Raw genomic sequence first — 24,758 nt, 5'->3', positions numbered from 1 at the left:
GATATTTGGTATGCAAGTTATGAATCATGGTTGTTGTATTCACTGAGCCATTGGGAAAATTAATGTGTTGGTGTTTAAAAGTTATAGTTCGAAACAATAACCAACAATAGATATGTCCATCAAATCTAGTTAGCTATCAAGTGTCCAATTACATGTCAATCTCAAATAAGATAGACTTTAATGAATTGTCAAGTATGTTAGATAAGTTATAGAAAGATGGTTGAACATGTAATAGATATATATACCATATATTGTTGATAAATACCCAATGTAGCCTTCTCTCTTTTACTTTTTATTATTCATTTTTCCCTATATACTCTTTATTCTAATTTTCTGATTATTTCTTTCAATTGTCTTTTTAAATTATAATCATTTCTTTAAATTGTCATTTTTTATAACTCTTCTTCATTACCATTCTAATGAAAAGTATTTTCTTTGATATTTGTTCAAAATTTTCAATGCTTCTCAATATTTATTCAAGTTTTTCTATAATATTTATTCTTACAAATTCATCACAATAGAAGAAAAAAGGGTTATTTCCCAATAAAATATAATCATAAATTTAGAAACAAAATATTCATAAAAACTCTTTCAAAATAATTATACAAACAAACATTTCTCTCAAAAGTACGAATACTGTCAGAGAGAAGGGAAAAACCCACAAAACATGAAAAGATCTGGAACAACATTAAAACTCAGCATAAACAAATATATGATAACATAGATCATGTTAAACAGATATATGAGTACAATAGAAAAATACATTTGCGTCTGTTAAACTCAAACAGGTCCAGATCATCTTTTTGTTTTATATTTGCAAGACCAGCATTAATGTAAAATTCTTATGCATACACTGACGTGAAAGTTTTGTCTGAGTTGAGAAGTGGATGAATGCCTCTGTAGTTAGCAGAGAAAGAGAATAATTCTCGTGAGTTCTTATATCACGAGAGCCATAACTACTTTTGCTCGTGACTGCAATCTTGTTTCTTCTCATTGTTTCTTCTGTCAGCTTTTCATTATGTAAGGGACGTACTGATGGCTCACGTTCATTTTTTCCCCAAAACAACCAATGGAAATTATTAGCTACAACACAAATATACAGCTTATATTTTCTTTTTGTATTTATCATATTAAATTATTCTACATTATTCTTAACCAAAAAAAAATCTTATTAACTAAACCTTGATTTCTTAGAATCACATTCAGAATGCCATGTTTTTACATCCAAGTTTGGAGTACTATATTTTATCTTTTTCAGCACTTCTCATTCTAATAATAGATCACTGTGTGTGATTTGAAAAGTTGATATTAAAATATGAGACATGTCAAATCCAAAATGAACAGTACCTAAATTTTAATTAGAGAGATGCTGTCTATTTTGGATTTGATTGTATGTCATATTTTTATATTTATGTACCATATTTTATCCCATCCATCTCTTTTCATCTTATGATAGATCACTGAGCGTGATTCCAAACTTGATACAAAAATATAACATACAATGGAATCCAAAATAGACTGCATCTCTCTAATACTATAACAGATTGTAGAAATCTCTTCGAATTAAACTTTAATTTTCAACCTTCACTTTGAAATAAATTATTGAATACTATCCACGCTCATAATTGAATGTTCCCACAAAAATTTAACACCCAACCTATACTAGACTTCATAAATCTGTAGAAAAACTCATTATCAACTAAAACCGGGTAGCAAAATGCCACAGTACAATGAAATTATAATTTGTTTCCTGAATTGGAATGTAGACACCAAGAAGTTTGATCTACATTTAGTTTATTTTCTCTAACATGTGTGAAGTACTAGAGGAAGAAAAGTCATTCTGATTTCTCAGCAACAAGGTGGAACTTTCCAATAATTTCATTCACTCTTTCCAATAATCTCATTCACTTCCAGCTTGCAATCTGTTAATGAAATAATGTCTCTGTTAATCAACACATCCTAATTAGAAAAACAGCAGTAAAGCAATCATCCTTATAATATATTAGTATCTCTTCCATCTCTTGTGGTATTCTACTGTAGCCTTTGGATAGTATTTAGAGCCCTGAAATGGCTAAAACCCTGAATATAAAATATATGTTTTTGAGAAGAAGATGGGCATTGAAGAGATCAAAGAACCTCACCTCGTTCTTCTTTTTTGTTGCTTATTTGGGAGCGTTGAAAGCATCAGAGAAGGAACAGAGAACATGTCGGTGGTTGATTTCCAATCTATAAAATTTAATGGGCATTGGGAAATACTGTATAGTACTGCAATCGCACACTTGATGAAGAGACCCTTTTTGCAGCTTACTGATATCAGCCATTAAAGATGAACTGCAGCAGCCCTTCTGATCCAAAACCTCTTTAGATCTTGAATCATCCTCTGCAACCTACATAAGCCATATATCATAATAGGAGAAGGAAGACAAGGTTAAAGCTATCAGATTTTTTATAATCTATATGAATGTTTTGAATTTGATTGTATGAATATTTTTCATCTATATTACACTTCTATCATCAGAATATAAGAAAACATAAGAAAAGCAAAAGTTTATTTGAACCCAAGTAATAAAAGTGAGTTTTTGTTTTGCAGTTACCTTTGTAGATGTAGGCAGTATAGCTCTTAACCTTGAATACAGCAAGTTCAAATTCCTCTCTCTTCTGCCTTTCAGGATAATCCGGCTGAGAATCCTTTTGTACAGAGAGAGTTTTATTTTTCTGTTTGGCGAGCAGTTTAAAGCTCTAATATTGCCTATATTCTTCATCTTGCTGCTATACTGGAGTTGTTCAAGTGTAGAAAAATACAAGGGAAGAGGGTGTAGAAATAGACAACGACTGCATTGCCTATGCCTTCACAAAGATGACGATGGCATTGTAGAGGGTCACGAGATTCTCTGTACATACGTTTCTTTCAAATTAGCCTCCAAGTTTTTTGGATGGTATAAATAAATGGTGCAAATTAAGCTTTGGACAGAATCTATCATAAGATAAAAATATTTTTCATTTTTTCTTAGATATATGAAACTCCGGGATTTTTTTTGGGTATATTCTTGTTGTTTTTTATCATAAATCTTGTAGATCATCAAGAATTTATAATGAAAATTTGATCAAAATCTATTCTGTTTTTCAAATTATAAAAAATGATCAAGCTACATCTTAATTAGCTAGAAGAGATTGGTGCTGGCTAATCTTCAGAAAAACTGTATTAAAGTTTTAAAAAAAGTTAAACAATTTTTTTTTCCCAGATTTACGAAAATAGTGAATTTTTCTCAAAAAACTTGTTGTTTTCAATCACAAAATATGCAAAATTTCAAAAAAAAATCACTGTGTTTTCGATTTTTTTAAATTTGATCAACAGTACATTTTATAAGAAGGATAGCTGCCTCCCAAGAGATTAAATGATCAAAATTACGTATAATTGGTAAACTAAGATGTCTTATCAGGTCCTTTGGAGAGCTCATTCACCTACACTTTTTTGAAGGCCAAATCTTATAATATGATTTGTCTTAAGAGTATGGAATTATATTGACAACTTTGCTTGCTTCATAAGAAAACAAGGAGAAAGTGTCAGTTTTGCAATGATACCTGATCTGCCATTCCTGCAATATATAATAAAGACAAATTAACTGTTATTATTTTTTGAATATATTGAGATTGATGGGGACACAACCCAAGAACCAGAATAGACACAATAGAAAGGGGGAATTATATTAACTGAGAAAATAAGCTGGTACAAACAGTGCAGAGAAAATAAACTCAAAACATGCCCTGCGGGCTTACAATAGCATAAATCTGGAGAATATTTCTCCTTTTAGCACCTCCTCTCAAGCTCCAATCCGAACTCCCTTTTACAATGCCAAAAATCTCCTTAAATAGACCCCGGAGGGTTAAGGACTAGGAGTACATTCTAGAAAGTGCTAGTAGGCATCCACCGACAAAATAGAAGGTTCCGGAAGCTGCGTTAGAAGTCGGTGCAATTCTAGAAGAATCCAAAAACGGTAGCCGAACTTCCGGGAGGCATAACTTTTGAACCGTAACTCCGATTGACAAACCGTTTACATTTTCGGAAAGCTCTCGAAGCGCTCTATATCTCTATGGACAGCTTCGCTCGTCCCCCATTTTTCGGCCCTTTTTGAGGTCATTTAATGCCCCAAAACTGACTCTGAAGCATTCTTAGGGGGTCTCCAAAACCCGAAAAACTACAATAACTTTCAAACCGTGGGGCCTTTTGACCTGATTCTTTTTCTGGAATGCTCTAAATCTCGATTACATTCATCTGGCAAAGTCACACCTTCTAGGTCACCAAAATGATGGTCAAATTGCATGCTCCTATTTTTTCAGGATTTTTAAATGCACTAATAGTTGAACTATGAGAGTTGGAACCTTTATTTGAGCCAAATGGGTATCCAAAAATGCAAAGACATAAAATAGAAACTAAGTCTAAGTACATTTTTTTGGGTGACACAGGATTGCTCTTATACCTCTGGATGCTCCTGCATCAGACACCCAGGGTAGATTGAAAAGTGACCTTGTCACTTTATGGATGGTAGAGGAAATCCCAAATGGGAAACCTCAGTTGCTGAAATCCAAGTTGAGTCTTCGATCGGTCGTCCTTTCCATTTGACCAAATACTCTTCATACTGCCTGTTTCTGGTACTCCTACCCACACGTTGATCTAGAATGTCTTCTATCTCCTCCTTCTTAGAAGCAGGAATTGGACATGGCTCTAAAACCAGCTCCTCATCAGTACCATCATCATGATACTCTGTCAAATCTGCAATGTTGAAAATGGGAGAAATGTGAATACCATCTGGCAGCTCCACCTCATATGCATTTCCTGAGTTATGTCTCTTCAAAACCTTGCAGGGGCCAAATTTCTTCATTTTCAGCTTGTTGTAAGTACCAACTGGAAATCTTTCTTTTCGTAAGTGCACCATGACTAGATCCCCTACTTGGAATTCCTTATGTCTTCTCCTTGCATCAGCCTTAGCTTTATACTCTTGATTCATCTTGATAATGTGTGCTTGGACCTCCTCGTGTAGACGCTTGATGTGTTCAGCAAATTCCTCAGCTTCAGCACTTGTTCTCTCCCCTTGTTCTATCTTCCTCAATTCTGGTGCAGTCCTTGGGCTATTTCCATATACAATTTGAAATGGTGATTTTCCAGTACTCCTATTTACAGAGTTATTATAAGCAAACTCTGCCTGTGGTAGAATCAAATCCCATCCCTTGGGCTTATCTCCAACTAAACATCTCAGCAAATTGCCCAGACTTCTATTTACCACTTCTGTTTGGCCATCAGTCTGTGGGTGATGCGTGGAACTGAATTTCAAGTCTGTTCTCAACTTCTTCCACAATGTCCTCCAGAAATACCCCACAAATTTAGTATCTCGGTCAGAAACTATACTTCTTGGAAGACCATGTAGTCTTACCACCTCTTTGAAAAACAAGTCTGCAATATGGACAGCATCATGAGTTTTGTGGCATGGAATGAAATGTGCCATTTTGGAGAACCTATCAACCACCACGAATACTGAGTCATTACCCCTTTGGGTCCTTGGCAATCCAAGAACAAAATCCATACTTATGTCCTCCCATGGCCTTGATGGAACAGGCAATGGCTGATATAGGCCAGTATTTTGACTAAACCCCTTGGCCACTTGACAAACCTGGCAACTCTGTACAAACTTCTTCACATCCTGTGTAATTTGAGGCCAAAAATAATGTTCTCTAAGAATGGCAATGGTCTTATCCCGACCAAAATGTCCTGCCATCCCTCCACTGTGTTTCTCCTTAATCAGATTTTCCCTCATGGAACTCCTTGGAATGCACAATTGACTACCTTTGAACAACATGTCATCCTGAATCAAATAGTCTAACCACTTGGTTCTATCTACAGCAACAGGTTCTTTACAAGCTTTCCATGCTTCAGCAAAATCAGGATCCTCGGGGTACAAATTCTTGAGTTCATCAAACCCAACTACTTCAACCTGCATTGTTGTAAGCAACAACTGTCTCCTACTTAATGCATCTGCAACCCTGTTAGATTTTCCACTTCTATGCTTTAACACAAATGTATAACTCTGCAAGAATTCTACCCACTTCATATGCCTCTGATTCAATTTACCTTGGCTATTTAGGTACTGTAATGCCTGATGATCAGTATACAAAACAAATTCCTTTGGCAACAAATAATGCCTCCATTTCTTTAAGGCCTGAACTATTGCATAGAACTCTTGATCATAAACAGAATACTTCTTCTTTGCATCATTCAATTTTTCACTAAAATATGCAATAGGCTTACCTTCTTGGCTTAATACAGCCCCAATAGCGCTACCACTAGCATCACAGTCCACCTGGAATACTTTTCTGAAATCTGGAAGTGCCAACACAGGCTGTTCAGTCACCTTCTTCTTCAGCAATTCAAAACTTCTCGCAGCTGCTGCAGTCCATTTGAACTCTTTTCTATCCCCTCTTATTGTATCAGTTAGGGGTGCACATATGCCACTGAAATTCTTAATAAACTTCCTGTAAAAACTAACCAGACCATGAAATGATCTTACCTCAGTAGCAGACCTTGGAGTAGGCCATTCCAAGATGGCTTTTACCTTTTCTGGATCCATTTTGAGACCTTCAGGTGATATAACAAATCCCAAATAGACTAACTCCCTTTTTGCAAAGACACACTTCTTTAGATTAATTAACAGTTTCTCTTCCCTTAGCCTTTCAAAGACACTACGAATATGCAGTAAATGTTCTTCCAAAGTCTTGCTGAAAATTAAAATATCATCCAAATAGACAATAACAAATTTTCCCAAGAACTTCTTAAGTACCTCATTCATGAGCCGCATGAAGGTGCTTGGGGCGTTTGTCAATCCAAAGGGCATGACTAACCACTCATAAAGACCCTCCTTGGTCTTGAAGGCTGTTTTCCACTCATCTCCTTCTCGAATCCGTATCTGATGATAGCCACTCTTCAGATCTATCTTTGTGAAGTACTGAGCTCCACTCAAGCAGTCCATAAGATCATCCATCCTTGGTAAAGGAAACCGGTACTTGATGGTTATCCTATTTATAGCTCGAGAATCTGTACACATCCTCCACTCTCCATCCTTCTTTGGTGCAAGTACTGCAGGTACTGCACATGGACTCAGGCTCTCTCGAATCAAGCCCTTCCTTAACAGCTCCTGAACCTGTCTATTTAGCTCCTCTGTTTCAGTAGGAGTCATCCTGTGAGCAGCCTTGTTAGGCAAACTAGCTCCTGGAATCAGATCTATTTGATGACTGATTTGCCTTACTGGTGGCAATCCATCTGGAACATTATCAGAGATAATATCTCCAAATTCTCCTAGTAAATCTGAAACTTCAAATGGTATTTCACTACTACCTTCTTTATCTTTTCTAGGAATCAAAGCATAGCACATACGTTGATGTTTCATGCCATCTAAAAACTTCCTTCCATCAACAAGACAAATCCTAGCACTGCTACATACCTTTTCACCTTCCTTTTTCATGGGCTTCAATTTGTGGCGAACTCCATCCTTTGTCAGAGAGTATGTGTTTGCATGTCCATCATGTATTACATGTCTATCAAACTGCCATGGTCTACCCAACAATAGATGGCAAACATCCATCGAAATAACATCACAGAGAACTTCATCATGGTAACTCCCAATTTTGAATTTTACTAAACATTGTTCACTTACCAAGACCTTATGATCATCTTTTACCCAAGAAATCCGATAGGGCTGGGGATGTTTCTCCCTCTTGAGCTTCAGCTTAGAGACCATCTCTTCTGATACCAGGTTATCAGTGCTACCACCATCAATGATCACATCACAACATTTATCCTCACACTTGCATCTGGTACGGAACAAACTCCTCCGTTGTCCTGGTTCATTTTCACCACTTAGTAGGACTCTTTCATTTACCAAGGTCTCTCCTCTTTCTGCATCCTCTGAATGTGATGATTGTGCATCCTCATCCACATGAGCAACCCTAGCTTGGCCCTCAGCTCTCCTATCTGTCCTTCCTTGTCGTTGAGGGCATTCAAAGGCACGATGACCTTCTTCATTGCAATGGAAACAGGTACCACGGAAGCCTCCTCTTCCTTGCCCACGTCCTCTACCTCTTCCTCTTTGATTTCCAAAGTCTTGATCACGGGAGCGGTTGAAACCCTCATTCCTCTGGTTCCTGCTAGTACCCTCATCTTCATTTTTCTTTTGAGTTTCATTGCGGCCTCCAGATGATCTACCGCTTCCCCTTCCTCCTTGACCGCGCCCTCTTTGTCTTCCTTCAAACCTTTTACTCAGCTTCTCTTCAACTCGTAGGGCAAACTGGTATGCTTCTTCAACGCTGGTCATTCTTACCAGACTTAATTCCTCCTGGATGCTAGGTCGTAACCCACTGATATAACGAGCAACCTTCTCCTTATTTGCTTCTGCATGCCCCGCTCTAATCAGGAGTCGGTAAAACTCCTCTGTATATTCTTGGACTGATCTTCCTGCTTGCTTTAACCCATGCATCTTCTTAAACAGATCTAGCTCGTAGTCCACAGGAATGAATTGCTTCTTCAATTTGTCCACCATGCGATCCCATCTTGTGATCTTCTCCTTTCCTCTTCTAAGTCTTTCCAGTTGAACCTCTTGCCACCAGATTTTGGCATGGCCTTTTAGTTTGGCCTTTGCAAACTTAACCCGATCTGGGTCCCTTATATCCTCATACTCAAAGTATTCATCTAGTTCATTGATCCAGTCGATCAACTCATCTGGTTTCAAATTTCCCGAAAATATACCCACTTCAATTGTAGGTCTTTTCCCAAACCTAGAAATGGCCCTAAAAAGCCTTTCCTCTACAGGATTCAGAACTTCCCCGTCAACTTCCATTACTTCCTCTTCATTGTCATCCTCACTATTGTCATCTGCGGCAATGTTTGCTCCTCTACGAAGCTCCTCTTGCAATGCTTGTACCTGTCTCTGGAGGGCTCTAACCTCCTCAGGATCAACAGCTCTGGCCCTTCCACCACGCTCTCTTCGTGGAGGCATCTTCTAACTTGAACCCACAACCACACAGTCCTGGTGTAAACTGCCTCACAGTCGGCGCTCTGTCTACACACTCAGGAAAACCCGCTCTGATACCACTTGATGGGGACACAACCCAAGAACCAGAATAGACACAATAGAAAGGGGGAATTATATTAACTGAGAAAATAAGCTGGTACAAACAGTGCAAAGAAAATAAACTCAAAACATGCCCTGCGGGCTTACAATAGCATAAATCTGGAGAATATTTCTCCTTTTAGCACCTCCTCTCAAGCTCCAATCCGAACTCCCTTTTACAATGCCAAAAATCTCCTTAAATAGACCCCGGAGGGTTAAGGACTAGGAGTACATTCTAGAAAGTGCTAGTAGGCATCCACCGACAAAATAGAAGGTTCCGGAAGCTGCGTTAGAAGTCGGTGCAATTCTAGAAGAATCCAGAAACGGTAGCCGAACTTCCGGGAGGCATAACTTTTGAACCGTAACTTCGATTGACAAACCGTTTACATTTTCGGAAAGCTCTCGAAGCGCTCTATATCCCTATGGACAAGCTTCACTCGTCCCCCATTTTTCGGCCCTTTTCGAGGTCATTTAATGCCCCAAAACTGACTCTGAAGCATTCTTAGGGGTCTCCAAAACCCGAAAAACTGCAATAACTTTCAAACCGTGGGGCCTTTTGACCTGATTCTTTTTCTGGAATGCTCTAAATCTCGATTACATTCATCTGGCAAAGTCACACCTTCTAGGTCACCAAAATGATGGTCAAATTGCATGCTCCTATTTTTTCGGGATTTTTAAATGCACTGATAGTTGAACTATGAGAGTTGGAACCTTTATTTGAGCCAAATGGGTATCCAAAAATGCAAAGACATAAAATAGAAACTAAGTCTAAGTACATTTTTTTGGGTGACACAGGATTGCCCTTATACCTCTGGATGCTCCTGCATCAGAGATACATTTTTGTAAGGCATTGTAAGGTAAGACAACATTATATTAATATTATGAATATATCTTTTATGAGAGAAGAAAATATAGTCATGTGTATGCATATTTTAAAGAGAAGAAAGATCATTTATAATTTTTCAAGGCGCATGTTTTAAAAGATGTCTTGTGATTCAGGGAAATCTTGTTGTAATGCTTGTTCATTCTTTGGTTCTCCCTCCCACGAGCTGCATCATTAATGTCGAAATCATGTACCAGTACAGCTAATTTGGTGACTTGAAATCGAGTATATATAGAATGTTGTTGGAAATTGATGGATAATAATGTTATATTAGAAAAGAGAGAGCTCTAGAAATATTAAAGTATGATTATTTTTAACGAGAATCACATGGGTATATTTTAGAATAGCATATAATAAAAGGAGTATGAGATACCTTAAGTTATAATGAAGTCACAAGGATATGATTATAGTTCTTGCTAGAGTGGAAAAGGCAATCATCTAATTAAGTATTATTTGATTTTTATTATACTAGTATGTTTAAGCTTATTTAAGTCATGTAACTTTTTGTGTTTAATGTTTTTTTTAACAAAACAAAAATCATAATCTCATTATATTTTCATTTAGGGTTTTTATTAAGATATCTTTATCAATAATTATTTGAAATATGTCATAACAATTAATATTATTACATTAACAAAATTTATAGGTTTTAAAGTAATTTAGTTATTTTTTCTCTTTGTTTTGATATGGAGTTTTGATTCTAAATAATCTCTAGGAGTTGGTGGGGTATCATCAACCTAGACTTGGTATTAGAGATTTAGATTCAATCTCTTTTTTAGTATATTTAGACTTGCTATTAGAGATTTAGATTCAATCTTTTTTTAATATATATTTAGTTTTCTAATTTCAAATGGTATGCTTTTGTAGAAAATTATATGTCATTATTTTGTTTATAATGCATAAAAACATTAAGATTGTCTATAAATTGCCAAAAACTAGAAGTCAAAAAATGTTAATTTTTTCAAGGGTTCTATATGCCAAGCATAAAATACATAAAATTATATTGATACATAATTTTAGAGATCTAAAAATGGCTAATGCATTTTCATCTTGTCATGTCAACACCTTCTTGTTTTTCTCACTACGATAATTATGTAAATTCAATTATTTAATTAAGCTAATGTTTCTTTTTTCATTCATAATAATTAAGTGATTTTTAATTGTTGGTATTGGCATAACTGATGTTTAAGTCGTATTGGTGTTATTTTCATCAAAGTCTAAACCTCATTACATTGTTGTTGAATGTTTCATTAGGGATGAGCTTGTTGGGAGATTGTTAGAGATGGACACTATTAATTTGTTGCTTGAAAGTGGAATTTTTTTGTTATGTTTGGCATTAATGTTTTTTCATTAATGTCAACATATAAGTTTATTTGACAATATATCTATTATTATTCAGTACAGAGATTGGTCCAGTGGTGACACAGTTTGGTTCACATGTGCTTGGGCCACTCGTAAACATCACACACTAAGGGAAAAAGTAAGCATAGAAAAGTAAGTCAACTTTGACTATTGAAAACTTTTGTCCTAGGAATGAAGCCTTAGTGTGTGATGCTTAAGCACTGCACTTGCAGATGTTATGGATTAATGTTCAGAGAGTCTACATGTTATGTTTACCATCAAATATGGTGACTTTTTTAAGTGAAGTTATAAAGGATTTCATGCACACTGGTTACTGTCAATATTTACTAATGAACTATCTTAGACAATGGTTTAGTATTTTTATTGCAATTTTTTTATGGAGAATTTTTTTATCTAGGGTTTAGGATACTTCATGGAAACATACATTCTTGTGTTTATGCAAATTTCCTTGAGGATTATTGGCTTGGAAGTCAATTTTTTCTTTGGACAAAGAAAGATAATTTATTTCTTGGTTGACTTAGTTAGGAAATGTGTTGCTTGGATTATTGAGATTATATAATTAATGATATAATTTTGTAATTATTATTGTAAGGCATTTTATTTGAGTTCTCGTTGACACTTATATGATCACATTGGCTCATTTGTTGTCACATGGAGCCTAATCAAACTCAGAGGTTAATTTTTTCCCCACTTTGTTCTTCATGGTTTCCCCCCAGGTTTTCCTATAGGGGTTTGGGGGCACTGCCCCCATGATAGGGGTCAAGGGGTAGAATCCCTTGTGGGTCCAAGGGCAATGCTCCTAAGGCCAAAAATGAAATTACTATTGTCAAAGATGTCAAGATTTATTATTTTATTAGACAATGTATTCCAATAAGTACATTGTATAAAATGGATTAGAGTTAGGGATTTTATGATGTATGACAATTTAGTAGCTTCTTGCATCAATATTGAGTTGTAAGGGATTGCAAATTGTAATTAGGTTGAAATCATTCAATAATAATATTGGACTTTTTGTTTGGAGGAGATAGCACAAGGATTGGGTGAACCACATTAAATCTGTGTCTTTGATTTGTTCACTTATGTGTACTTTATTCCTTTTTGATATTGGTTACATTTGCATATAATTATTATCTTTTGTCTCTCTAACCCTAATATGTATGTAATTTATTTTGTTATTAGTTCTCATATTGATCTTATCTTTAATACATGTTTGAGACTTGTATATGTAAATGGATTCATTTGTGAATTTTCTGAGTGTGTGTGAGAGCATATATGTGGATCTAAGTTTGGATCAATATAGAGATCAGAGAAGATGTATGAGTGGAATCTAATAGTATGCTTCAAAGGAAATATATTAGCATAGGTGATTATTTCGATTAGTTCATTTAGCCAAATTGGTGAATTATTGTTCACTCTTTGTGGTGTTGCCTTTATTGTAACTAGATTGTTGTCCATGTGAGATAGTAAAGTCCACACACATAACTAAGAAAGGAGGAGGGGGTGAATCCCTTGTGAGAAAACCAAACTTGAATCCAACTTATTAGATTCAAATTTAAACCAAAATAATGAAGTTTAACAAGAGATAGACCATGCACGGTAACATTATTATTTTTTGATTAGGGAAACCCTTGATCAAAGGGAAAACCCTAGTGGAGATGGCACCCACAAGATAGTGTACTAATATAAAAGTTTCTTTTAAAAGGATGTGACCATGTTAGTAGCCAAATATAAAATGTAATTAGTACAATATCTCCTAGTGAGGGACAAATCCCTGCTAGGAGACCTTGAACCCTTGTTAGAAGGTTCAAACCCTAATAATGGTTGATAGGAAGATAATTGAACACACTATGCAAATTTCTTCAGTCAACAACGAAGATTAGATCTTTAGGATAACAAATTGAATACACTAAACTAACCAATACTGCAAATCAATTACCAATATTGTTCCTTTCAGCCCAATACCATCAACCAAATCTATCTCTTCTCTCCTCTAACCAAACTCGCATGCTCTTCAACCACATGCATTACATACATGATATATTGTAATTTCCTAACCAAGGAAACAACTTTCCTTTAAACCCCAACCAAATAACTAACTAGGTCTATAGGCATGTTAAATCTTCCCCAATGAACAATTAATTACATAGGACCTCACCAAGGCATATACACCTTCTAAAGAATCATTAAAAATATTAAAATAAGTTCCCTACATGTTACAATATGGTTAACACATTCATCAATAATGATCAACATGTTTCACCAACTTAATTATCTACCAGTAAAACATACCGTGCACTTTACTTCTACGACCTTTCAAGAATGATCTCCAAGACTTTCTAACACAATTATAGCTTCATGAACATGTCTTCAACCACAATCCAAGCTCACTAACCTATATTCCATATTGTAGATAATATAGATCCAATTTACCAACTATTATCTCTGTTAATATTTCATGCACATTGACATGCTATTAATCTTCATCAAATAAATTGTAACTCGTGCAATACTCGACAAAAACATAATAAAACATAGATGTAGCATCTATACTCATCTATGAACTTAATCCTAACATTTCATATCTTAACATATTCCATATCATCTTCATTGTTCCAATAAACCTTTGTGATGTATCTAGAAACTATGTCTGTCATGATCTCAAAAATATGTTTGCATCAATGACAAAACCTGTCATGAATAAAACATGTAGATAGCATATCCAAGTACCAACCAGGCATGTATTCCTAAAAATATCCCCTTTTGGCATTGATGGCAGCATATGATGAAAATCCATCAATATCAAACAATTTTCTAAATATTTCAACATATATAGCTTTCCTATCAATCTCTCATCTGAATACAATTTTTTGAATATCCTCAACATATATAGTTTATACATACTTTGGTATTACCCATTTGACACCAATATATTCTTATTAAGGATTTTTATTGATTTTCTCCCCTTTGACATCACTGGAAAAGGTGTCAATGTGCCAAATATCAATTTGAAGTGCTCCCTCTTTTGTGAACATCCTCGTCAAAGTATCTGCAGTGGATCAAGTCTATCTATGACAAAGTAATGCATACTAAATGCTAATAGACATTGTTATGTTAAAAGATATTACATAGGAACCCTCAATAGTTATGCCCATTATGATCACTCCCCTTGAGGAGCAGTATCAAGTATCACATCTATGTGTATAAATAGTGCTCTAATTTTATTGAGTCGATGCACTATTACATCATATACTCTATATTAGGTGAGGGAATTACCCCAAGCTACATACCTCTGAGATACTCAAAGATGTCCTTAGCCAATGGTTTAGTAAATAGGTCTTCTATCTATTCCTATGTACTTACATACTCCAACCTAATCTCCTTTTCTGCAAATTTCTCTCTTAGAAAGCGATACTTAATAGCAATGTGTTTCTAATCTTTGAATGTAACATTGGATCCCTTGACATACTCATAGTACTTGTGTTATCACAATGTATAATTGTAGTTTCTAAAAAATCAATACCGATGTCCTTCAATATTTGCTTCATACACCCAATCTGATTACAATTTTTAGTTGTTGCAACATATTCTTCTTCTTCTATTGTGGATTGTGATATGCAATCATGTTTCTTACTTAGAAAAGAAACCAATCTTCCACCAAGAAAGAATGCACCACCACTTATGCTATTCTAATCATCAACTTCCCAATCAACATGAGTATATTCACATAATGTAAAAGCAAATTAGATTTATCATAGCATAAAAACAAAGTTTGTTGTTTCTTTCAAATATCTAAATATTCTTTTTACTACTGCTAAATGTGTCTCTTTAGGATAGTATCTATCAAATATTATAATCCTCCAATCATATATATGTATCTAGTTTTCATAGCACTAGGGTGACTTGTCCTTGTTCCAGAATTTGCATCCAATCACCATAGGTGTTCTAACAAGTTTACAATTTTCTAAACCAAATCTTACTAACTAATACTTAAGATACTTGGCTTGAGATACAAAGATACCATCATTATTTGGTGTTATTTGCAACCCTAGAAAGTATTTTATTTCTCAAATCATAGACATCTCAAACTCATTCTTCATTTTATCAAAAAATTTCTCATTAGCTTCATCATTGCCTCCAAAAATAGTATCATCAAAAAATACAACAATGATTAACAAACCATCTAAATTTATCCTTAAATACAAATTATTGTTTGCATTACCTTTCTTGAAGCACAAACTCAATAAATGTTTGTCTAACCTTACATACCAAGCTCTAGGTGCTTGTTTTACCCCATATAATGCTTTCTTCAATATGCATACCATGGATTTGTCTTTAGTTAGTAAAAAACCATTAGGTTGTGAACAATATATACAACTTCCTCAAGTTCACCATTCAAAAATGTTGACTTCACACCTATCTGATATACCTTGAAATTATTGTTAGATGTAAACCAACAATGTTCAATTGCTTCTAATCTTGCAACGAAACAAAGAGTTTGCTCAAAATCTATACCATCTTATTGTGAATATCCTTTACATACTAACCTTGTTCTATTTGTCATGACCTCACACTAGTACATTTGGGCTCATTTTTCGACCTTTATTGGTCAAAATTTTGACCCATTTTTGGACCAATCTTCGACCAAATTTGACCATTGAATTGGTTGATAATTTTTTGGTCAAAAATTTGACGAACCTACTAGATGGTCAAAATTTTGACCAATACGTTGGTCAAAAAATGTCCAGGTTGTTGAGTCATTTTCTACCATTCATTGGTCGTACTTTTGACCAATGCTTAGTAGAAATATGTGGTGCATTGGTCAAAATTTTGACCAATGCATCGTAGAAAACTAGATGGCACTAGTTGAAAAAATTTTGGTCAAAAATTTGACCTTTCAGTAGGTTGATCGAAACTTCGACGAATACGGTGGTTGAAAAATGTTGGCATTGTCAACGCATTTTCTGCCATTCATTGGTCAAACTTTTGACCAATGCTTGGTAGAAATCTGTAGGGCCCATTTCATGGACAACAATATCATGGACCCACTTCTCGTGTACTAGGTACGAAGATTTCTGATCGTGAGATCAAGCCGGGATCAAAGGGTGGCGTTGACTCCCTATGAAGAAGTGCTCAAAAGTTAAGTATAGCGAGTTAGCGAGTGTGGCCCACTACTATTGAAGTAAAATTGCTATCCACAAGATCAAGTATGGATCAACGACGCTCGTTGACTCACTATAAAGAGATGTGCAAAAATTAGGTATAGCGAGTTAACGAGCAATGGACCCACCATCGTGTTCTTAAAGGTTGTTTCAATTGTCTACCACACGATTAAAGTAAGATCAGTGATCATCGCTAGCTCGCTGTGGAAAGGTGCTCAAGAATTATGTATAACGAGTTAGTGAGTTGATGACACATGTGTGTAGTCATGCATGGGCCCAGTTTGAAGCGCCAGCCTTGAAGGAAAGGTAGAGGTGGAGTTGTTTTATTGGCTTGACTGCCAATGTGTTAAGAAGAAAGCTGAGTCAGCTTAGTTGTCATTCCCAGATCATAGGATTTTTCAAGGATCAACGGCACAAGTTTAAAAAAGAAAGTGCAATGCCACTCTATTTTTCTGTTCGGCACATTTATGATAAGTGAAAGCTTCGTGTGTGGGAGAAACAGAGTATAACACAGAGATTTTCATTAATTCTTGTCCCACATGAACAGAGATTGCAAATTTTTTGAGCACAAGAGCCTGATTGATTGTGTCGTGTTAAGCCTAGTAAAGACGTGAAACTATTCTTCTGTCGTTCGAGAGAAATTTTAGAAGTTCAAAGAAGAACAAGTTCGATAAGTCAAGTAAGTACTCATATTATAACCTCTGTGGCATTCCAATTCTCTCAATACTATCAAGCTGCCTCCTAAGAAACCATTCTCTGGGAAAATTAATTATGTGGATAGGAATGCCCACAATGATTTATTAGAATTACTCCCAGAATCTACTGTACAGCCTGCACAAGTTAAAAAGTTAATTTCCTTAAACCCTAGGCTTAAAATTGGTGATGGCCTATATGACAAGGGGAACTGGGTTAGGGATGCAACAACTACTCAAACTGGCCTTATCTTGTTTAAAAAGTGGTTTTCGGAAAGAAAGTTGTTTGTCCCGCATGCTAATGTCTAGAATTTTGATTTGGGAAAGTTAGTAGTCCCAAGTGTTTTCATGGATTATGATTTTCTTGAAGCCATTGCTAAGAATTATGACCAAGCCATTAGGGTTGTAAGAAGAAAGGATGGTGTGCCTCTGGTCTCGATTACTCGTGAAGAAATTAGAGAGGTTTTTCACCTGGAACCATTATCAGACTACCATGTGCAAATCAATCTACTAGAATTAGAGAATGAATATAAAGCAAAGAAGGATGTAATTAGGGAAGGTGCACTAAGGGCACATATTGGTACAATAGGAACTTTTCCAGTAATTACTGCAGCCTCTAGAGAGCCTTTTAAGAAGAGTCTTTTCACTTCTCGGGCTGTAGAGATATACAGGACCTTATGCTGAGTTTTTGGTGAAGATGAGCAAGAATTTATGCCCATTGGTTTCATGTACATGATGGTTCAGATTGCTTCCTTCGGTGTAGATGTTATTTTTTATTTTGCTTCCCTTTTGGCTGAAGAAATTCACATAGGTTTAGTTGGGATTGCGAAGGGCAAGGTGGAAAAAACTTTTGGTCACTACTCTCTATTAATGCATATGTTTTTGTTCAAAGGAGTGACATATTTTGGTAATAAGATGGAACTAAACAGAGAGGAGAATAGGGAAATACTGTCAGTCCAGTTGTGGAGTGCAGATATGACCTGGGATGCAAGTAATGCTATTTTTGTCAGATTTGATAGATATTTTGTTGCTAAATTGAGATGCCTCATATTGAGTGACAATCCCAAAATCGCTAGGGTACTAATGAGTCTCATTAGGCCTATGGATAACCCCCATGACTTGAAAGTTTCACATAATTGGGGAGATATCATCCCCTACCCTGTTTCTACTGTTTTTAGAATCTATGGTTTCAAGGGGAACCCTCATGTTTTTCCTTACCAAGTTCCTTTGAAGATGGGAATGGCTGAAGTTTTATGGCAGTTAGGGGGAGTGGAAGAAATTTTTTTGTTGAAAAGGCAATTAGGGTCAATTTTCCCTACCTGCACAATGGCCCATCAGTTTGTGATTACAAAAAGGGGATGGATCTTTTTGCATAAAATTTTGGAGCAGTATATATATATATAATAAAATATGTAGGTTTCTATTTCAAACTAACTCCAATGTGGACAAATATCTAATAATTGGGATTTAAACTAAGCAAGAACTATATGTTCAAGGAACCAAAAGATGACTGCAATGAGACTATTACAAGTGAAAAAACTTCAGTCTCATTAAAGAGAATTGGGATGTGTGTTTGAAGACTTAACAAATTTGAGCTTCACTTGGTTTCAAGAATACTATAATATTCTCTACTTAACAAGGCCAATCACGTGAAGGTGGAAGCTCATCTGGCCTCAGCCCCCTCCCCCTAACATCAATCTAAAGTACCCATTATCATCTAATTACATACTTCATTCATTCATTCATCCATTTATGAACTATAACATTCAATCAATACAATCACATAACATTCATTAATATGATATAAAAATCATTAATACACAATACTAATCAAAACTTCATTAACACATAACAATATTCATTAACATAAAATAAAAATCTGTATTAATACACATCATTCATACATAATTACTTAAAACAAAGTTCTTTCATTATCCAACAAGGTTTATCAAAGAAGATTTTTAAAACATCATTTCTTTTTTTTGTTTTTCTGAGCTCTCTTAAGAAAAGCGCTCATAGGGACATCCATATCTGCTTCATTCTCCTCCTCTTCTGGCACGTGTAATGTCAAATTACGATGGCTCCTTCTCTTTGGAGGAGCAAGAGGTTGTTGCACTAAAGGGGGCTCTGTTGCAAGAATAAGTGAATGTGATAAATTGGCATACTCTATTTCTTTTTGTAACTATTACAAGTTTGTAATTAAGTACGAGTACAACATAAAATGCATTTTTCTTACCTAACAATCCCACATCATGTACATTAACATTTTGATCTGCCACCGCGTCAACATATTGAACACTTGGAACATGGTCCAGTCCTTCAGCATGATGTTCAACATGCTCTGAAATATTCAAAAAAAGGATACACGTCAAATTCCAATTGAAGATGTTAAATTGTATTCATAATTGCATAATTAATTTCCAATAGCAAATTAATACCTCCACCACTATAATGCACATCATGGCCTTCGTCAGGAGCAGGTTCTATGGTAGGATATGAAGGTTGCAGTAAAATGTTATGCACATTGTTATGTAGTCAATTTACGTTTAAAACTAATACCAAAAAAGAATCTTCTCAACTATTTAATTTCATTTACTTTTCATCTGACCAATTTACCTATGAGATATCATTTGGTGCACTGGATTCTTGGGCAAGGCTTACAGATTCTTCACGTAGGTGTGCAACCACAACTTTATAGCCTTCCTTCAAGGCAATTTTTCTATCTTCATCTGTGACTTTCGCATTGAAATCTGTGCCATGTGGTTTTTGCTTGATAACGTCAGTTTTCCATGTATGGTTTCATTAAAAAAAATTGTTTGCAACATTATATTTTAAAAAAATAATAATAATTTGATTGCTCTACTTACAAGTTGAGACTGCAGATTCATATAGCCACCAGAGCCAAGTTTGTGTTCGCCAACCTTTTCTATTCTCGCTTTTGTAGCCACGGATATGTCCTGCAATCTATGAACAATTTCAAACATTTTAGATTATATATTTACAAATATCAATAATTAGTGCATGATTACTATGTACTTAATACTATAATGACATACCTCTTTTTGCCTTGTGCTGGTTCATTATCTCTATCTTCACATAGCCTTTTCTCCTTTGCATCTTCTATTATTTCATTCCACTCCATTGGTGGAATCATAGGAGGACAGTCATACTTTGGGTTATCCTTAAGACCCCTTCTATATTGATCCCTCATAGTCTTTATATGCTTTGCTGCTCTTTTCAGAAGTAGGCCAGTGTCAAAAATGTTTTTCTCAAATTTCTCCTCAATGGATGCAATCAGCTAATTTTTTAATTCCCCGGCTTGTAAATTCCACCTTTTTAAAAACAAATAGATTGTTAGATCAATAACTTTAATATATTACAATAAATAGAAGAAAATAAAAATTATGTAGCAATGATATGAAACTACGTACCTTTTATGTATGCTGGGTTCAAACAGTCTCAATGTCATATGAAAAAGATGTTCAAAGAAAGCATTATTACCTACAAAAACATAAAGGATTTATCAGTCCAAAATGAGTAATGTAAAAGTAAACTAAATTTACACTTTAAAAAATATCAATTTTAAAGCACGTGGAAGCTTTCGTTCTCTTAATGGAAACATAGTTTTCTTATTCAGCAACAATGTCCCTTCATATGAACCAGTACTAATCACACAAACTGCTCCAAGAAATGGATCAGCTTTAGTAGTACTGCTCTCTGTTGCTCTATCAACTGAAACATCATAACAATTAAATGACAATTTTAGTACTGCTCTTTGTTGGTCTACCTCCCTGCCTATGTCCATGTCTCTCTATGTGTGGCTATATATATATATATATATATATATATGTATGTATGTATGTATGTATGTATGTATGTATGTATGTATGTATGTATGTATGTGTTGGTCTGACTTTTTCTGCAGTAAAAAATTTTTCAATTAAACCATAGAAAAGTCAGAAGTTCTATGTCTAAGTGAAGTATAAGGTTTTGGATAAACCATCTATAAGAAATATTCGCCATATAAGCCCTATTTTCATCCCTATTCATAAATGGTCGGGCGCAAAATTTTCAAATTTCAAAAGAAGCGAATATGCTTTCGTATTCCTTTTCCTTTCTCCCGGGTTACCTTTCTTCCTATTTGTCCCAACCGTCAGATCCGATTAGATCTACCGCTGGCGTTACCTCGCTATTGAGAGTTGCATGCTCATTAAGTATAGCGAGATAGCGAGTGTTGAGTTTTTAAGCGGTGGGACCATGAAGTGAAGGTGCGACGATCGGAGATTTGCTTATTAATTGCTTTATTGTGCAGGTACACTTTGCAATTCGCCATAAAAAGGGGGGAGAAGGACCCACTAGAATATCTGACATCAGAGCCAGAATGTTGATTTTTCCGAAAGTTCCACTACCTCGCTATCTGAAAATTCAGGCACTTCACCGTTAGCGAAGTAGCGAGGCCACGTGAAAATCTAAAAATGATGACATTGCATCTTGCTTGTATCATAATTACACCAGGTGGCATGACCAGTCATAAATACCGTTGTCAGAATCAGTTTTAATTAACAGAAGTAATTACTGGGTACCCCCTTGCTTTTTCCGGCACGAAACCCTTTAAAGTGCCGAAGCTCGCTACCTCGCTATCGGAAAATTGAGGTGCTTCACCGTTAGCGAGTTAGTGAGGCCCCGTAAAATGGTAAAAGATCGGCAAGATCTATGATGACGTGTAATGACAGATGACTGTGATAAATTTTGACATGTGCCAGCTATGCAGAGATCCGATTCTCATTAATACCTACCTGACTAAATGTACAAGAAATCTGGAACGTCAGCTTGAAGTGAATCAACGGAGCTCGCTACCTCGCTATGAAGAGTTGCAAGGACGATAATTATAGCGACATAGCGAGATGGGCCCACCGCCTTCTTTCTTAAGAAGTCCTGTAGCGTATCTTTCGATCATTTCTTGATCCGATCAACGGTTGTCGCCGCCTCGTTATGGCAAGGTGCTTGTTCTTTATGCATAACAAAGTAGCGACATGCTGACACGTGTTCTCTGACGTCAGTGGGTCTAAAGGTAAGCGCCATCAAAAGAAAGAATTATGTACGTGGCAAGCTCTCATTGGGTAAAATAACTGATGGCAAGTATAACTCCTAGTTGTTCTCTTTGTACCGCATGATCATAGGATCTTTGAAGATCAACGGCACAGTTTTAAATAAAAAATGTAGTGTCACTCTCTGTATTAATTAGACAAGAAAGCTTCGTCCGTGAGAAAAAATAGAGTACAATACAGAGAGATTGCATCAATTTCATTTCACGCGAGAAAAGATTTGAAGCCATTCTTGTGCAGAAGCTATTACTGAAAGAAAAGCGTGCCAAGGTTGATAGAAAATTGTCAAGTTATCTGTTCGCTGAAATTTTGCAGGAATACAGAGGAGAATTGAGACAGAATTCAAGTAAGTAAAACTGCCATCATCTTTGTGAGCTTTTAAGTTTTAAAAAGGATAGCCCAAGATGCCTCCTAAGAAGGGATTTACAGGAGCAGTAAACTACCTGGATAGAAATGTGCATGATGATTTGCTTGAGTTACTTCCTGAGTCCACTGTAGAAACGATGCAAGTTAAGAGGTTAGCCTCACTCAATCCTTGGCTTAGGGTAGCTGATGGATTGTATGATAAGGGTAATTGGGTCCGGGATGCTCAAACTGCTCAAACTGGTTTGAGTTTATTCAAGAAATGGTTTGCAGAGAGAAAGTTATATGCCCCTCATGCCAACATTTGGAATTTTGATCTTGGGAAGCTTGTTGTCCCCAGCGTGTTTATGGATTTTGACCTGCTTGAAGCCATAGCAAAAAACTATGACCAAGCCACTAAGGTAGTGAGGAGAGTAGATGGTGAGGCTTTAGTTACCATCAGTCCCGAGGAGATTAGGAAGGTTTTCAGTCTGGGACCCCTCACCATGTATCATGTGCCCATTAATCTGATAGATTTAGAAAAGGAATATATATCCAAGAGGGATGTAGTTAGACAGGGTGCATTGAAAGCCCACATAGGCCGAATTGGAGGCCTCCCAACCATAACATCATCTTCTAAAGAGCCCTTCAAGAAATCATGTTTTAATGCCAGGGCAGTGGAGATATATAGGACCCTGTGCAGAGTCTTCGGAGAGGGCGAAGAAGACTTTATTCTGGTGAGCTTCATGTATATGATCACCCAAATCTCTTCTTTTGGTGTGGAAATAATTTTTGATTTTGCATCTTACTTGGCAAATGAGATCCATCATGGATTGGTGGGGATTGCACAGGGCAAGGTGGAAAAGGTTTGGGGTCAGTATTCCTTATTGATGCATATGTTTCTTTTTAAAGGGGCCTCTTATTTTGGTAAAGAAATGGTTTTGAATAGAGAACAAGAAGGGGAAGCACTACCAGTCCAATTATGGAGTGCAGACATGACCTGGGAAGCAGAAAATGCAAGCTTCGTTAGATTTGATAGGCATTTTGCCTCCAAACTAAGGTGCCTCTTATTGAGTGACAATCCCAGAATCCCTAAGGCATTAATGCACCTTATCAGGCCTATGGACAAAACCCACAATCTAAAAGTTTCACATAATTGGGGAGATATTATCCCATATTCAGTCTCAACGGTCATCAGGGTCTATGGTTTCAAAGGAACACCCCATGTGTTACCCTATCAGGTACCCTTGAAGGTAGGGATAGCTGAATTTTTGTGGTAGTTGGGAGGAGTGGAGGAGGCCTTTTTGCACAAAAGGGGGACAGGATCAATTTTTTCTACTTGTACTATAGCCCACCAGTTTGTGATAACTAAAGAAGGGTGGGTCTTCCTCCATAAATTTTTGGATCAATATAAAATGGCAGTGTCTCATTCTCGTTTTTGTGATACAGAAGGTTTCTTCAACTCTGCCCTTAGATTGAGAATCAAGCTTCGTCCAGTTCAGCATGAATTCTATTTTCCAGAAGATATAATAAGAAATGAATACTCTCTCCATGAGCAAGAAATAAAGAAAGAAAAATGGAGAGTCTATTCAAAAGTTTTGGAATTCATTAATTGTTTTGATAAAAATTTTAGTCCTCTTAGTAATGCTGCGAACAATGCAGATAAAATACATAAGCTCATGAGTAATTTCTCTGAGATAATGGAGGTAATGAATGAGAAGAAACAGCATTTTATTAATTCTTTTCCAGATAAAGCCAGAGAAATTATGAGAAAATTGGGCTTCACTCCCAACATTGGAATAGGTCCACTGGTGGTACGGAAGAAAGCGGGATATACTATTGTTCGACAGCAGGTGCCCGTTGTGCATAAAGAAAAACAGATTGTTGGATCTTCCAGCACTATCCTAGAAGAAAGACCCCCTGAACCTTCCCCCAAAAGAAGAAGAATAATAAGGGAGGAAGAATCCCCTGATGAAAGTGGCTCACCTTCTCAAACCCCAATAAGAGTTGAGGAAGAACAACTCACCAATGAGCAATTCGAACAAATGGGGTCACAAGGA

General features: G+C 36.0%; 1 protein-coding gene across 3 annotated transcripts; it reads right to left on the bottom strand.

The window, feature by feature from the left end:
* Positions 1–701: 701 nt before the first annotated feature.
* On the bottom strand, positions 702–2,801 carry LOC149541427 (uncharacterized). Of its 3 annotated transcripts, none has more exons than XM_089796064.1 (3): positions 2,595–2,801; positions 2,142–2,387; positions 702–1,032 (listed from the first exon to the last, which is right to left on the bottom strand). In XM_089796064.1, the coding sequence occupies exons 1-2, from the start codon at positions 2,760–2,762 to the stop codon at positions 2,163–2,165; spliced, it is 393 nt and encodes a 130-aa protein (XP_089652190.1). In that variant the 5' UTR covers positions 2,763–2,801; the 3' UTR covers positions 702–1,032; positions 2,142–2,162. The 3 variants fall into 3 exon arrangements, with proteins under 3 accessions (XP_089652190.1, XP_089652191.1, XP_089652189.1); XM_089796065.1 differs by lacking the exon at positions 702–1,032 and adding an exon at positions 1,669–1,942; XM_089796063.1 differs by lacking the exon at positions 702–1,032 and adding an exon at positions 1,669–1,922.
* Between the last annotated feature and the right edge of the window lie 21,957 nt (positions 2,802–24,758).

This window comes from Cupressus sempervirens, chromosome 8, assembly GCF_028749045.1.
Source record: "Cupressus sempervirens isolate cs-2001-9-10 chromosome 8, ASM2874904v1, whole genome shotgun sequence".
NCBI lineage: Eukaryota > Viridiplantae > Streptophyta > Pinopsida > Cupressales > Cupressaceae > Cupressus > Cupressus sempervirens.
Note: the sequence above shows the minus strand (reverse complement) of the source record. Positions and strands in the feature narration are given on the sequence as shown.

Coding starts and splice junctions, on each gene's coding strand:
- LOC149541427 (XM_089796064.1), bottom strand. CDS start 2,762: ATGAAGAATATAGGCAATATTAGAGCTTTAAACTGCTCGCCAAACAGA. Junction 2,388..2,594: donor TACTGCCTACATCTACAAAG/GTAACTGCAAAA, acceptor TGGCTTATGTAG/GTTGCAGAGGATGATTCAAG.